Source organism: Martes martes (genome assembly GCF_963455335.1).
Source record: "Martes martes genome assembly, chromosome: 1".
NCBI lineage: Eukaryota > Metazoa > Chordata > Mammalia > Carnivora > Mustelidae > Martes > Martes martes.
In genome coordinates this window covers 167866939-167883808 of record NC_137888.1, presented here as the reverse complement: position 1 = coordinate 167883808, position 16870 = coordinate 167866939, and the positions used below count along the sequence as shown (strand labels likewise).

The window sequence follows — 16870 nt, the reverse complement described above, 5'->3', positions numbered from 1 at the left end:
TGGGGGTGTGACCTTAGTTTAGAACTGCTGGTAGAAGGGGCACCTGGGTGGCTCAGTCGGTTAAGTGGGTTAAGTGTCGGCCACTCAGGTCATGATCCCAGTGTCCTGAGATCGAGACCTGCATGGGGCTCCCTGCTAAGTGGGGAGCCTGCTTCTCCCTCTGCCTCTGCCCGCTGCTTCCCCTACTTATGTTCTCTCTCTCTCTGTCAAATGTAGAAATAAAAAAAAAAAAATCTTTTAAAAAATAAAATAAAATAAAGAACTACTGATGGAAAAAAAAAAAAGGAGGATTCCTACAGGCATGCCTGTCTGTGAGGGGCTCATGCTACTGCAGCGACCTCTCTCTTGGGCCTGCCTCATCCCTGTTGCAGGTCTTGCCGTTGTTCACTTTGCTTAACAAGCTCTTAAATCTCATGTGTGAGAGCAACTGAGATACAGCGCACCTCAGGTGTCAGGCCTGAAAGGGAGGGAAGCGGTTTTCCACTATACCAGGAACAGTCCGGATTTTGAAACCTTAACAGCATGGCACAAAGCAGCCAGATGTTTTAGTTTTTAATTGTCAGATAGAATCATGAGGCTTCCAAGGGAATTTGACGCTTCCCCAGGATGCATTTCTTTTTCTCAGTCTCACCACAAAGCCTGGCCAGTGAGCATCAATCTCTAGCCCAGGCAGTTTTCTGAGCTCATTCCCTTCCCCCTGGGTCCTATCACCTGTTCCTTCAAGAAAATTTCTAGTTGTATTCTAACTTCAGTATGAATGCTAAATTGCTGAAAATTGCTGAAGCTCCAAACTCATGAATCTTGGGAGACAATTTCAATAATTCCTTAGAGCAGAGGTCAGCAAATTTTTTTTATAAAGGACCAGATTGTGGATATTTTAGGCTCTGTGGGCCACACAGTCTCTGTTGCAATTATTCAAGTCTGCCATTATAGCCCAACTGCTTCCACAGATAATATGTAAATGAATGATCATGGCTGTGTTCCAATAAAACTTTATTTACACAAGCAAGTGGTGGGCCGGGTTCAGCCCACCAGTCATAAAGACTCCTGCTTTCTAGCATCTCTAATGAACGAACCAGCCTTTGCTGTCACACCCAAAGTGAGTAAAAATGTGCTGTACTTTTTAACCAGCAAAAGTCACATCCCACATTCCCCACAGATAGACTAATAGTCTCCCAAATGCAGTTCTCAATCCCAGAGGCCTTTTGGTCTCAGGTTTCCATTTGTCTGCTGCCACCCCTTCCAAGTTACTAAAGTTGAACCCTGAAACTGCTTTCAAAAAGGCAGATGCTATCAGCAGGAGACTCTGTTCTTCTTCTCTGGAGGTAGATCTCATGTGTCCCAATTAACCTCTCACCCCAGGAAAATATGCAAATCGTGCAAATGCAGCCACGAGGACCACTGCTTCAACTCTGAGCTGGAAGACGATCGGAAAATTGGCCGCTTGCTGATGGACTCCAAGTATTCCACCCTCACGGCCCGGGTGAAGGGTGGAGATGGCATCCGGATTTACAAGAGGAATCGGATGATCATGACCAATCCCATTGCCACTGGGAAAGATCCCACCTTTGACACCATCACCTATGAGTGGGCCCCCCCTGGAGTCACCCAGAAACTGGTAAGGCAGCCTCCTCCAACCAAGAGGTTGTTTTCCTATCCTTGTGAATGTTAGTCATGCGTGAATGTCAAAGATAAGGTAAGAAGAGGGCAAGATTATAGAAATGATAGGAATAGCTCTGGTTCTAAACCTGTTCCGGTCTTGTTATGTGATCTTGAGCTGAAAACTGCCTGGGCCTCGGTTTTCCTCATCCATGAAATGGATAGAAGTGTCTATGAATTCTAAGAGTCCTTCAAGCTCTAGTCCAGGGTCATTCATGGTTCTGTTTGGGCTCCCCACTTCTGAACAAAGGATGGTTTATCATTCCAAACTCTCAGAGTTCTTGTCTTCATGTGTGAGATGTTCATTTTCCCTCAGCGTGGCCTGGGATGTATCCATTGCAGGCCTGTGGGGGAGCACAGAAACAGTCCTCTCCCCTCTCCAACAGCAGAGGCCTCTTGGGCTTTACACAACCCTGGGGCAGAGGCACTCAGAGAAGGACAAGGTCACGCCCTGGCTGCCCACTACAAAAACCCCTAACAAGTCCCCATGCACAAGCCTCAGTGCAGACCATTAAATCAGAAGCTCTAGATCACTGGCACAGAATCACCAGACCTAGGCATTTAACTCCCCAGGTAATCCCAGATACAGCCACCTTCAGGACCCTGCAGACCAGAGCAGTGCCCCTTAAATTTCAGCAGGCATATACCTCACCTGGACAGCTTGCAGAAACACATCTAGTAAGCTTGGGGCTGGTGATGAGATGGCGCTCCTCACACACTCCCAGGTGATGCCGATCCTACGGGCCCCCAGACCACACCTGGAATAGCAGGGGCCTCAGTGATTTCCGCAGGTTAAAAATGTCCTATAGTTTAGAGATGCATTTTAATTCAATCTCTTCTGGGGAAGAAAGGAGAGGCTTCAGAGTCCTACATGGTCATACCCCACAGGCTCCTCCTACAGCTCCAGCTGTGACCTCCCACTCATTACCTTACAATGCCCTGACCTTCCTCTTTCCTGCTCTGGATCTCTCTAGGCTTTTGCCCTCCTCAGGGACTTTGCACTTGCTCTTCCCTCTACTTGAAATGTCCTTTCCCTGCTCTTTGCATGGCTGGGTCTTCCTGACAGTCATGTCCCAGAGAGGCCTTCCCTAACCACCCAATCTATAGCAGATGCCACTTACCCTCCAGCTACATTCTGTTCCTTCCAGTTCTCCAATGTTTCTTTAGAAGCTTTGATTATAAGCGGTAGTTGTCTAATGTGCATCTTTGCTTAGTTACCATCTCTCTCACTAGAGTGAAGCAAGGCCCACAAGGGCAGACACCATGTCCGTCCCATGTACCAGGCTATCCAGCACCTTGCACCATGCACGACACATAGTAGGTCTGATGAGTATTTGTGCTTTGTCACCCTCCTGGCCACATCCACTCTGTGGACCAAAACTGCCACAAAATCCTGTGATTGGCCCACAGCGAGAGGTACAGAAATTGAGAAGAAATGTTGGGGAAATTTAGTAGCAGTTGACATCCAAGCATGTGATCAGAGACCTCCTCTCACTGAACAGAATTCCACTGTGGTCAGACTCACGTGGAAATCTCATGTGGCATGAGCTACATTCTCATCTCATGTGCTGAGCCCACAAATCATTCTGCAGTAGGTGGAAAAATCAAACAGAAAAACCTGATCCTTCACCATAGACAGTCCGAGCAGTGCAGTTCTAAGCTGTGGCTTAAGTGGGGGAAAGGAGGGAGGAACCCCTTCTAGATCAAGTGAAGACTGGCAAGATGCTTTTCTGAAAGCTCTACTTTCTGAAGACGTATTTAAAAGAGTATGTCAGCATTTGTGAGCTCAGTCTCGCTGTGAAGTAGGAATTACTTTACGTGTAAGGAAACACAGCATGGTTAACTGGCCTTCGCCAGTTGGAGGGGCTAGGCAGGGGCACATCCGGGCCACGGAGGATGGCGTCCAACAACAGCAGTGCTGGGACATGCCGGGCGGCTCCGAACGCGGGTCTGCCTCCAGCGCCCAGGCCTGGGTAAGCCATCAAGCAGGCCTCCAAGATGTCAGTGGAAACTAAAGCAAGCAGCTCATAAAAGAGCTGGCTGTGGGCGTCAGGAACTGGCTGGTGAAAACCCCGAACGCTTTGGCCCCAGACTAATCAGAGGAAGGCATCGTCAGGCTGTGATTAATGCTGGCTCATAAAACCACATGGTATAAAGGGCCCTCTGTCTGCCCCGCATCTGGCCTGCCTGAGCAAGCTGCCTTTCTGAGACTGGACAGTTCTCCCTTCCCATTCACCCTCCGGATGGTTTTTTGTTGTTGTTGTTGTTGTTGTTTTTTTAATTACCAAGTGATTGGGACTGATTGTATTTTGGAAATGGGACTGGATCTTGCTGTCATCCCTCCCAACCAGAATAAAAAAATGGAGAAACTTGTAAGTCTTTAAAGACTAGTCACAATAAACCTAATGGCTAATATTTACTGAGTACTTACGTGTGCCAGGCACTATGCTAAGAGCTGTACATGCACGGTCTCACCTAATTTTCCAACACTGTTAGGCATGTACTGTGACTACACTTATCCACAGAAGGGGAAGCCGAGGCTTGGAGAAGTGACACAACTAGCCAGCTGTCCCATAGCTGGCTTAAATGGCAGAGCCAGGCCTTGGACTCGGGCCTCCCTGACTCCAAAGCTTAGGCTCTTCCCTCCCAAGCCAGGCCAGGAGAACAAGATAGGTAGCAGAGGCAGAAGGACGCAGGTATTTTGGACTAGCACTTTGAAGAGAAGGCTTCTTCGAATGGGGAGAGACTCTGAAGGCCAGCCAGGATGTGGGAGGAGGCAGGGAGGAAAAGGTGAAGGGGACCGGCATCCGTTGAGCATTCTAGATGGATGGATGGATATGGATATGGGTATAGACAAACAGATATATCATCAATACCTCACCACTCCCTCTGTGTATAATAACCCCATTTTACAGGAGAGCAAACAGAGGCTTTTGAGGAGGCTCTGCAGGTGTGGCACTCATACTTCCTCCCTACTCCCATAACGGCAAATGTTGCTGGTCCGTCAGGGCACTGTCTCCCACGGAGCCCTCATTGGACCTCAGAATCCTCCTCGACACAGCACTCCCAGGAGCTACTACTGAGTAGGATTGACATGTCCCATGAAGCCCATTGACTGTCCCCGCCTGACAGCTGGAGAAGCAGAAAGAACAGGCAGGATCAGGTCTTCCAGTTCCAGAGTCCATGTGCCTTCCACTGCCCAACCCTGGGAATAAAGCACCTTTCTTTTCCACTTTTCTCTCTGCCCTTTGATTCCTCTCCTGATAAAGCCCAGTTCTGGGAATCTCTTCACCCAGGAGGTCCCAGCCAGACAGCAAAGCACCAAGTGACTCAGAAAGGCCCTCGTGAAAAACTTGAAACCTAAACCAACCTTTCCAGCTGCTCTGAGAAAAGGCCTCTTGCTAAAGGTTTTGGGAACATGACCTTAATCAGCTTCCTGGAGAGATTCCGGAGAGATTCTCTTACAAGCTCTGAGCAGCAGAGGCAGCTGACTCTGACCCAGTCGTCTGTCCCCATCATCCCCTCCCCAAGGCCATGCCAACCAATGTGGTTGTCTGAATGGCGTGTCATGGCAGACTCTAATGCCCTCCCTAGGGTCAGCGAGCAGAGCCTGCCTCAGGTGTGTGATCGGCTGCTCGGGCCAGCCAGGCAAGGCCAGCCATCATGGAACACACGGCGCTGGCAGCCGGATGCTGCGGTGCCCAGCTGGGGCTTTGAGCTGGGACGGGAACCCTGGATTCCTGGGGAAGGAACACTCCCTGTCTCCAGGATCCTGGCCAGGAATCCTCTAGTTCTGCAGGCCACAAACACCTGAAGCCAGGACAGAGCCAGGAAAGGACACAGAACATGGGGATGGACAAGCAGGTGGCCTGCACCTACAGAAGGCCCCCGCCGCAGGATTTCTATGCCGTGTTTATTGTAAGGCTAAGCAGGGAGGGACACCAGCTGTGAAGGAGGAGTCACAGACCTATCCAGGGACAGGGGATCGTGGCCCTAGGAGGGGCTTACACAGCCTCCCCACCCTCAGTGAAGACCACAGGAAACTCCCCTTGAGACTGGGGGAAATGGTTTTCTCTTGGCAAATTGTTCGTCTTGTAGAGAAGTTGTAGACACTGGTGGAGACCCAGGCTGCTGAGTGCCAAGCTGTCTCTACTGCAGAGGAGTCGTGGGAATGTCGGGAGGTCCCTTCTCTGGGCCTCAGGGTTTCAAGAGGTAGTATTAGTTCCTTCCTCCTAGGGGTTCTGTGAGAACTAAATGGGTAAGCATGGGCCAGGCACCTGGAAGGGTTCCCAGATCACAGGAAGCAGGAGTAGGTAGCTACTCCCACCATGCCTTCAGCCACTCAACCTGGGGGGTCGGCAGCCTTCATGGGAGAAGAGGTTATGCCCCCATGAGCTCCATCAGACATGCACTGGAACTGCTTCAACACTTGGAATGAAGGAGATGTTAGCCGAGTCTGGGTGCCCATTCTGGCACAGTGAGCAATGCTCTTGTTTCTACATCTCCAAAATCCTGCCATAGAGCCTGGGCCCCAGGCAAGATCAGAAGGACTGGGATAGGTACCTGCCCCCCCACGGCAGTCCCTAACCTGTCTCCCCAGGACCCTGTGCCCTGCCCCAGCCTGTAACCTGCTACTCTACTGCTCTCCCTGTTCTCTGATGGACACATCCTTTCCCGCCACCTACTGTCCCCAGAGAGGCCCCCAATCTTCAGAGGACCTGTTTCACACTCACCCAGGAGGACCTGGAAAAGTGCTCACGTCTCAACCACTCACAGACTCCTGAGTCAGAGTCACAAGGCCATCCAGGGATTCTTGTGCACCCCAAAGTGTGAGATTAGATTCTTCACATCCACCTGCTTGTCATGTTCATGCTGGAAGCCCCTACAATTTCATACTGACCCAGAGAAAAACCTCATCCCCCCTATCTTCCCCAGAGTCGGGAGTCAGCCCTTCCCAGACACACAGTCAGCTGTGTGGCCCCCGATGCTTCTTGTGGGGGTTCAGGGTATTTACCTCTTGGGCCAACCAGAATCCATGGGCTCCTTGAGCCACTTTCCTGACCTGTAGACTGAGGTCGGTGTTACCACTCCTTTCTCCTAGTAGAGGTAAGGACTGAGTGAGGTCACCACAGACTTCTCACGGGGGTTAGGACCCTGAAGATCATGCAGTCTACCCCAAACTTTGCAGATGATGAAACTGAGGCCGGGGAAGCTGAGTGCTTGCTTAGTCTTTCACAGAGAACAGCAGCTGGCCAGGAGCTAGAGCCTTTGGTAGACTTTGTCTACAACCCAGGCCAGGTCCTATATCCAGCAGAGCACCTGGGAAAGTGCTGGGGACTATACAGATGAAGGGATGGTATCAGGGTGTGCCGTGAGCCCACAGAGCCAGAAGAAGACTCAGCCAGATGTTCCAGGATCTAGGACGGAGCCCCCTAGGGGGCATCCACAGCCACTCACATCGTGAGTCCCACAGGAACATGGGTCACCTGCCTCTCCCTTCTCCAAAACTGCTCTCATCTGAAATTCATTGATTATGAAACTCACCAAACCAGGCTCTGGACTAGTACGCCCCTCCCTCAACTTCCTCATCCCTACTCCCTAACATCGGACCACAACATGGGTTGTCGTTATGAACTGCTGCATGATTTTCCATGTTGATTAACACAATTCAGTTCCAAAATGAGTCCAGCCCCAAGTGATGTGACATGGGGGAAGGCAGGTTCCAAGAGGGTAAATATGGCAACGGCCACCTGGGCAGCAGGAATCAGGCAACCTGGTGGGTGTGTTAGGGGCAAGCCCAGAGGCCGAGAACAGTTGTCAAGGATAAACAGTTTGCCTTTCACACTTTCTCATGCTGTCTGGCCTTGACCTTTATCTCCCCCAAATCTTCCCATCCCTGGCACCCACCCAAGTACAAAATTACTGTTCATTTAAGAAAAAAAAAAAGCCAAATTGGACAGTTATCTATGAACATATTAATATTCAGATGGGTTACCCATCATATTGATGTGGAAATATTACTCTCTTGAGACCTTATCAGTTCATTCTATTAGAAGGTGCCATTGCCTGTTTTTAAATTAATAAACTATGAAATACCTTATGCTTCTAATGATTTAATTATACTTTTCTAAGAAAAGCAATTTTAAACTAGATTGACTTTTTTTTTAATTAGGAGCATTGCCATGAGGTAAATGAAGTAAAAATGTTCAGTGTTGAAGGAAACCAAACCTGTATTGCCACGCCAAAAAAATCTAAAATGAATACTGACTTAAAGTACACCATTCTCACCCAGAATGTGAAGGTGTGACAATGTAGGCAGAGTGGAACTTATTCACGCCTCTCTTGGGTGTTGCCAGATTCCCAGCATTTCTGCCTGGACCGCCCTCCAGTTCTGCAGAAAACCCAAAGAAGCTGGAAACTTCGCCAGTTCCAGATCTCTGCATGGGCGCGTGCCAATCACTGTTGCTTTATCTCCTCCCCACTAGGGCCTGCAGTACATGGAGCTCATCCCGAAGGAGAAGCAGCCGGTGACGGGCACCGAGGGTGCCTACTACCGCCGCCGCCAACTCATGCACCAGCTTCCCATCTACGACCAGGACCCCTCTCGCTGCCGTGGACTTCTGGAGAACGAGGTGAAAGTGATGGAAGAGTTTGTCAAGCAATACAAGAGCGAGGCACTGGGCGTGGGAGAGGTGACCCTCCCTGGGCAAGGGGGCTTGCCCAAGGAGGAGGGGAAGCAGCAGGAAAAGCCAGAGGGCACGGAGACCACCGCCCCAACCACCAACGGCAGCATCGGTGACCCGTCCAAAGAATACGTAAGTCTCTCCCCTGCCTCCCGGTGTGGCTGAAACTACCAGTCCCCAGGGCTGGCGCAGTCATGGCCCCAGCTCTAGGCTTTTCCCCTCGTTCATGCCGTCGTTCATGTGTTCATCCTGCCAGCATCTTGTGGGGTGCTCATTTACTCAGACCAGGCACTGTCCTGCGGAAAACAACACAATCACCATGCTTGAGAGGCTCAGCGTCCAGGGAAGGTCACAGACAACCAAACTGTCACAGAAAGGGCATCTAACCTTGGTTGGGGTGAGGGTCGGCTTGGAGGAGGAGCTGAGGCCCTGCCTGGCTTGGGAAGAATAACCAGGATGCATCCAAGTCTTCAGGCCTGGCAGGGAAGGCCTGTGCCGCCTTCAAGAGGTGAGCATGTACAAAAGGCCTGAGTTCCAGAGAGCGTGGTGGAGCCAGAGGGCTGAACTGAGTCCCGTGTGTCTGAAAGCATGGTGCGCTGAGGGTGTGGGGACACGAAGCTGGCACAGTCAGCAGGGCCATGCTTCCCGAAGCAGAAGCCATCCATTCATCACTCATGTATTGACTAGCCTGTCCTGTCACCAAGCCCCAGGAAATCAAACAGGCAGAGGACACTGTCCTCCCGTTGGAGAATAGCAGGGATGTCTGACATCCCTCTGAGGGCTACGGGGAGCCATGGCAGGCTGTCGGTGGGAGGCGTCACAGGGTCTGAGCTGTGCTTTGGAAAGCATCCTTGAGGAGTGTGTGGAAGATACGCTGTAAGGGAGTGAGCTCCTGGGGGCTGTTTGAGAAAAAATGAAGAAGCCAGAGAGTCTGGGAGGCGAAAGCCTCATGCATTGGTTTGTCTGATCTGTCCCACAAGGACTAGCTTGAGGCAGGTGCCACTAAGGACTGATGTCTGCTCTTTCCTGGTCTCTGACCCCCTTCTACCTTTTGTCCTCTGCCCCCACCAGCCAACTGGCCTCAACTGCCTCTGTTTGGGATTTGCAGATCAATGTCCCAATACAGGGAGCCCTCAAGCCAATTATCTGCCCTGCTGGTAACAGCGGGCAGTCACCTGTGTGAGCCAGACATCCCAGGGAAATGGCAGCCCCGATGATGCTGTCTCTACATTCAGAGAGGGCCAGGCTCCTTCTTCCCTGCAGTGACTCAGACTTGTCATACAAAACCTGCATCCTGCATGTCCAACCCCCATGTGTTGGCACATTCATTTGGGATTGCCATCCAGTGAACTGTGGCTTCACACTGTTAATCTGAGAAGTTTTTTCTTTTTGCGAAAGACTTTTTTTATTTATTTGAGAGAGAGACAGAGCACAAGCAGGAGGGCAGGGCAGAGGGAGAGACAGAAGCAGACTCCCCACGGAGCAGGGAGCCCAATGTGGGACTCAATCCTGGGATCCCAAGATCATAATCTCAGATAGACGCTTAACTGACTGAGCCACCCAGGTGCCCCTAATCTGAGAACTTTAAGACAAAAGAAAAAAACCATTTTCCCTACCACAAATTTGGAAAGGGTGTCGAAAAAACCTATTGCTCAGGAAGGATACATGTCCCAGCAACTTAAAAAAAAAAAATTTAGATCCAGTTACCATGTTTCATAAACTGTTCTCCTCTGCACCCAGCCCTCTATCCAAATAGTCATCTGTCCTTAAAGCATAAATACTGCCTAATTCCAACTTGGAAGGTGATCTCTTTAAGTCATTGTGACATTTCCCAATTGCCATTCCCAGGAGAGATATGCTGATCTGAGAACATATTTTACCCCTGACTCAGCCCCACATATTTGCACAGCATGGAAGTGGGGCAAAGGTGGCCTGAGATCCCGGGTCTCTGCCTACCGTCAACTTTAGGAAGTAATTGTGACAGTTTGAAAGTATATAAACAACAAGATCAGACAATGAACAGGGAATTTGAAGGAAGTCCATATTATTTGGGCTGGGCTGCCTGGGGAAGACGGCCTTCTCTCCTTCCTTACCCTAACCCCAATCTTGCTTAGATAACTAGTTATGTACTTAGTGGATTCAGGCCTGTGTTACATGCATTAATGTCCCTTCTAGGTGCTGCTGGCTTGTCTTTTTCATCTCCGTATCTTCAGCAGATGCCATCAGTATAGAGAGTAGGTGCTCAATAAATATGTGAACCATGAATGAATGAACAAATGGATGAATAAGCGAGCATTCTAACTAAACAGAGCCTGGAATGATGGGGACGATCTAGATGGCCATGTTGCCCAGGGATTCAAGTTCACGTTTATTAAGCACCTGCTCTGTGCCAGATACCCTGCCCTCTCTGTCAGGGTCTTCGTTTAATTCATACAACCGCCTAGTGGGGTGAATTTTACCAACCCCATTTTACAGGTATGGAATCAAATATTCAGAGAGGGTAGGTAATTTTTCCAAGGTCCCATAGTTTCTAAGGAATAGGACCTGGATCCTATACTTTTCCTACTACATGATGCAGAGTTATAAAACCCTGCTTATGATGTCTTCCAGGAAGAAAGGAGGCTGGGAGCCTCCTTTATAAGTCCCTGTTTATCTCCTTGAATCCCGGGAGCAAATCCTACAAAGGTAGCTAGATAGACATAGACCATAGAGAGTGTGTCCCCAGCAGCCCCAAACTTAGTTGCGGATTTGTGCTCCCTGGACTGCTCTGCCTTACCCCAGTGAGTAGCCAAGTCAAGTGGACATGGGTGCTGGCCATCCATGTGCTGGGCCTTCTGTCTCCCATAAATGGGCAGTGGAGGACAGTTTACCAGAGCCAAGCATCAGGCAGGAATCCTGATTTTTGCTCCCCTGATGAGGAAATTGTAGAACTCAGACGGACAGCCCAAATCCACATGGTGATTTGTGGGGGCAGGCGGGAATGGAGGCAAAAGGAAGGCACACACAACCTATTTTGGTGACATAGTATGGTTTCTTATCCAAAGAATGATCATTACTACTATCGTTAGCTGCTACGATGTGGCATGCTTTCCCTGAACCAAGGGTAGTGTTAAGCACTAGAGTATCTGATTTAAAACTCCCAGCCACCCAAGGACTTGAAGAAAAGCTGTGGGATTTGAACCAACTTCTGTCAGACCCCAGGCCCATCTTTCCTGTTGCCCAAAGAGTGTTCCTTGGAAAGCTAATGGATATTAGGTCATAAATGGGTTACACAGCCATGTGAATTTAGGAGACAATAGAGTGACCAACACTACATGCATTTCTTTGTGGTGGGACTTCTGAAAGCCTCTGGTAGGCTATGGCAGTGGTTCTCAAAGTAAAATTACAGGGAAGGCTGGTTAAAACTCAGAGGTCTGGGCCTTACCCCAGAGCTCCCTGCTTAATAGAGGCAGGTAGGCCCAGAGACTCAGCTTTTCTACTGAGCACCCAGGTTGATGCTGATGCTGGTCTGGGGGTCACTCTTTGAGACCCACTGCTAAGGAGTATAAAAATAATTTTACATATAAGCTTAGGAAAAATGATATCACCAAAGAGGCCTATGGTGAGGATTGAAGAAATGACAACACTGGCATTTTCTAGATGTTTTTGGCCTGTTGGCTTAGGCAGTCCAGCTTTGAGGACACGGCATAGCACTCTCCCATTCCTTGAATAGTCTGCAGGGAGTTCTGGAAACACAGAATGGCTTTAGACATTGCCATATAGCCCCATGCAACCACACTACTCAGCAGCCTGAGGCCACAGGCTCCCTTCCCTCCATGCTGCAGTCAGCCCACACCACAGGGCACTTCTCCAGTGAGCTTGCCTGGCTCCCTCAAGCTACTGTCAGTCTGTCAACCATAATGTTCTTCCTCAGAGAGCCGGAGAGGGGCCAGATGCCAGCTGAGTCAGACAGTGGTGTCCTCCTCACCAAGCCCCTCCACCAAAATGTGCTCAGAGGAAAGTGTTATCCAGACCAGAGGAACACTATTGCCAGAAGCCTTTTTCAAATCACCCATGTGGAAATGCCCCCATGGGCTGAGTTAGGGGTGAGGCCCTAGAACAGTGGGTGGGCCAGTCCGCTTGTGGGAAGAGCACCCTCTGAGCACAACTCCCTCATGTGTCCAGGCCTGCGGAGTTACTCAGATCTGAGTACGGTTCACAGATGGACATCCCATCTTTCCTGCTCCGGGCCTGCACACAACCACCACCCCCCGCCCACAACAGGATGGGGCAACCTCACATCAGCTGAGGCACATCTGAAGAGTGAACCCAAGAGCTGTGGCTACCCTTGGGTACCTCAGAGCAGCCCTTTGAAAGCGTCATTATTACACTGAGGTCAGGAGAGGCAGGACACCTGAGAAATGCTGTCAGAGGTATCTGTGCTCATGAGGAGACACGACAGCAGAAAATCCCAGGGGCTAACCCAGTCGCTGTCACTCCCGAAGTGTGCTCTTTGAATCAGTGAGGCCAATTAAAACCCCAGAGTATTTCACCTCCCTCTTTCCTCTACTTGCCCCACATGTGTGTGCCTGCAAGAACGGGGGGGGGGGGGGCAGGTGGAAGAATGTCCGTTACTGCCCAGCAGGCTCATTCGTGTCTTCTGGAACCACCCTAACAACTAGCGGGAGAGGTTGGGGTTGTCACACCCATTTCACAGATGTGGAACCTGACACAGTGAGAGGTTAAGAGGCTTGCTGATAATAGGTGAGGCTGGGACTCTATCCCACCTCCCGGTGCGTTACCAGTCCTGACAAGTCTGAGTAGCCCTGGGGTGGGGCCTGGGTAGGTGGGGACACCACCAACAAAGGCGTCTGTACTTGGGTTTGCTGGGTGAGTGGCAGTGTTGGGAGTCACCCACAGCCCAGTCCAGTGAAGAATCTGGGGGCCTCTTTTCTGCATGCCAAGAACAATGGAAGGACTTGCCCATGGCACGCCAATCCCTCCCACCATGAGTTCTCCTGGGTTTGGAGGGCTTCAGAGGGCTCCATGGCCAAGGAACGGCCAACTCCAGCAACTTGGAACATTCACTCCAGAATGGCAAAGCTCTGTATCCACTTTCCAGGCCCTCTGCTCCCCACCTCTCCCACCTGGATGGAACCTATGAGTGCCTGGGCCGCAAGGGCAACGACCTCAATGCTCTGATTGTTAACAGCCCCACCAAACCGTTTCCCTGCCTTGAGAATGCTTACTTGGTATTTTCTCAGAAATGAAATATACGGATTTCCTGGGCGTGGAATTTCCGCCTCTCCCTACACCCCAAACTTGTAACTGAAGAAAGGAGAAAGAAAGCCAGAACATAGCAGTCGATGTAATCTCCACCCTTTAGTATTTATCATCCCTGCCGGGTGCCCCCCACCCAGCCCCTTCCCCGCAGCACCCCTCCCACCGAGCTCTGCCTCTCTGATGGAAACTGACAGCAGCTGGCAGCTCAGCCTGACTCCAGCCCCAACAAGGGACATATTTGTGGGCAAGGGACTTCCAAACCTTTGTGCAGCAGATGTTTGGCTTGTGGGCTCGGCAGGCTGGCTTTCCTGCCAGCCCCTCTCCGGGAATTTGAAACCAGCGCCCCACCCCCACATCCTGAGCCCTGAGCTGGAGGACCCAGGCCAAAAGGCCCAGAAAATCACCATGGTTACCAAGCTTCTCCACATCTGCCTCCCTCCTCCTTTACAATGGAGATATTTTAATGACATTAAAGGGATTTTTTTTTTCCCACAGAAAATACTTTTCCATGTTGCCACATGGGCTTGACAAGCATCTTTTTTTTTTTTTTTCCTGGACTGGGCTGCATGATATTCCATTGACTAAAACAGAAGCTGGCAAATTTTTCCTGTAAAAGGCAGATGGTGAATATTTTAGGCTTTGCAAGCCATACGGTCTCTATCACAACTACTTACTCTGGCCTAACACAGCCATTGACAGGATCTAAACAGAAGACTATAGTCATGTGCCAATAAAACTTTATTTGCAAAAACAAGTGGTGGGCTGGATTTGGCCCACAGATGTAGTTTGCTAACCCCAGAACTAGAACCACTGTAAAAGATGGTTACTAGCTTTTTATGAATTACTTTGGTTTTATTCATTTTGATTTTGCTGTTATAAGTTAATAGGATGATGATGCTGGTGATGTCAGCTGCCATCCCTTAACTGTCTAGATTGTGCCCGGGACTATGCCAAAGGCTTCACATCGTTGTTTTTTTTTTTTACTGAATTCTAAGAATTCTCCTACGAAATATAATTTCCCCCTTTTTCTAGTCATCTAGCTGGTGAGTGGTTAAGCCAGAACTAGAACAAAGGCCTGCCTTACCCCAAACCCCACCAGGATTCCAGCAAGTGGAAGCTTCTATCTCCCCAGCTCCCGTGCAGCTGCAGGAACCACGCACGGCCATGGCAACAGAGACGACCCCATGTAAGGCTTTTTCCTTTGGTGGGAAGCCAGTCCTTGCCTACACGCTTGTCAAAGCTGGATTTGAGAACGCTCCAGGCTAACGGCCTCTCTTCAGAGGGTAGCATTTATGAAGCCTTCCTGGCTCCATATCCCCCTTTATCAGAAAAAAACCAGTGAAGGAGAGTCAGTTAGAAATGCCTAACATGGTACCTTGCTGGCAGAGAGCCCCATATTCCATTATCTGCCCCAGGGAGAAGCGTGAGGTGAAACGGCTGGCCATCAATGGTGACCACCCTATGTAAAGCCTCTCCCGTGAGCTAGGGCCTGCCGTATGTTACTGATGAGGAAACTGAGGCTCAGAGAGGTGGGTGACTTATCTAAGTGCCACCAGTGATGAAGCAATGACATGGATCTCATTCCAAAGCCCTCAGCCCGACCACAGCATCCAGCCTGCCCAGTCTGTACTATGAGGAGTCTCAGGAAGATGACTGTGGGGGAACAGAACACAAGAGTTTAAGGATGCCAGAAATGACACTGGGCCAAAAAAGGAAAGAAACTAAGGAAAAAAAAAAAAAAAAACTCTGGGATACACGAGGCTCCAAAGCAAAGATGGTGAATAATCACCATAAGAGGAAATGGGGAGATGCTGTTTATAAATAAATTGTTGAGTATTTGTGTTGGAAAGAACCCAGCGCCTGAATTCAAGGCCCTTGTGTTAATATTTACTGTATTGTAGTAGTAAGATTTTCACAAGGCACTCTGGGTTTAGACTGAGTAGTCCTTTGGAGAACAGCCTTCCAGAAAAGAACAGAATGATTGGGACAGAACTTCTGGCAACCTCGAGAGAGATTATTGCTGGTTCGGAGGGTTCTCCGTATCTGTTGATCATTCTCTGAAGGCCAACACAGCTCCGTCCTGAGAGAGAGTTCTTTGGCCACGTAACCCTTGGCCACTGTCCCTGATCTACTGTTGCCTTAAACACTTGGTGTCTCGGTGACTCCCGTTTCAGAAGACTTAATAATTCTGTGTGCCCACACTGAATGTTCTTGTCACCTACTGCTGCATATCAAAACACCCTAAGGTATAGAGGCATAAAAAAAGTGACATGTGTCCTGCTCACAAATCAGCAATTTGGGCAGGGTTCGGTGGGGCTATCTTATCTCTGCCAGTGTGGCATCGTTTGGAGCAGCTGACAGGCTGGGAGCCAGAGGCTTGTGAAGCTCGTTGTCTCACAGGTCTGTGGCTTCAATGCTAGGAGGACAAGCAGCTGGGATGGAGCAGCCAGGAGGGGCTCCCTGGGCCTCTTCCCCTCTCCCTGTGTGGTTTCTCCACAGGGCTTCCCTGGCAAAGAGGTCTCGGGGTTCCTTTCCTGCCTGCCCAGGACTGCCAAGGTGTGTGTAGAGAGAAAGACTCCAGTGGAAGAGACGGAGTTGTCTTTTATGACCTACCTCAGGAATCTGTAACATCCTTCCCACTACATTCTGTTCAACAGAGCAAGTCATTAAGGAGGGGCCACAACCAAAGGAAGGGACTTAGACACCCCATTGGTTGGAGGCGTGTCCAAGAACTGGCCAACATCATTTCCACAGACCATGACCAAGGGAACCTCAACCCTCCCGCGTCTTAGCTCCCAAGGCAGTGCCATCTAAAGTGTTCCCTCAGTTTTCTCCAAGCAGTTGGTTTTACACATGACAAAGCCCCAAAGTACAGAATTTTCAAACCTTTTCATTTAGACCTTTTTCATTCAGAATCTTTCACCATTTGAACAGAGACAGAGCCAAACTTCAGTGGCACAAGGAGAAACTTCACCTTTGTTCCACCAATGAAAGATTTATGCCACACCTCCTCCCCCCAGGGGGAAATAGTCTGCAAACTAAGCTATATGGCAGATGTTAGATTCTCGGGGGCAAGCTCTGATTGTAGATGGTTGACAGTATGAAGAAGGACCAGCTGATATGCTAGTGATGAGTGTTCTTCTCTATGCCTTTTAACATAGTCCCAAGGGACTTTTACTTGGCCACAGTATCTCCTTCGTAGGGAAAGTAGCCTGAGAATGACCACACTGGGCTTTCTTAAAAATTGTCTAGAACTTAAGCATCCC

General features: G+C 49.8%; 1 protein-coding gene across 2 annotated transcripts in view; it reads left to right on the top strand.

Moving 5' to 3' along the window:
- The window catches only part of LMCD1 (LIM and cysteine rich domains 1), a 59116-nt gene that overhangs the window by 34701 nt on the left and 7545 nt on the right, over positions 1-16870 (top strand). For both annotated transcript variants that reach the window (XM_080824908.1, XM_080824909.1), the window contains 2 exons: positions 1363-1618; positions 8145-8474. In XM_080824908.1, the coding sequence (XP_080681034.1) occupies positions 1363-1618; positions 8145-8474 (586 nt within the window). The remainder of the gene's footprint in view (positions 1-1362; positions 1619-8144; positions 8475-16870) is intronic.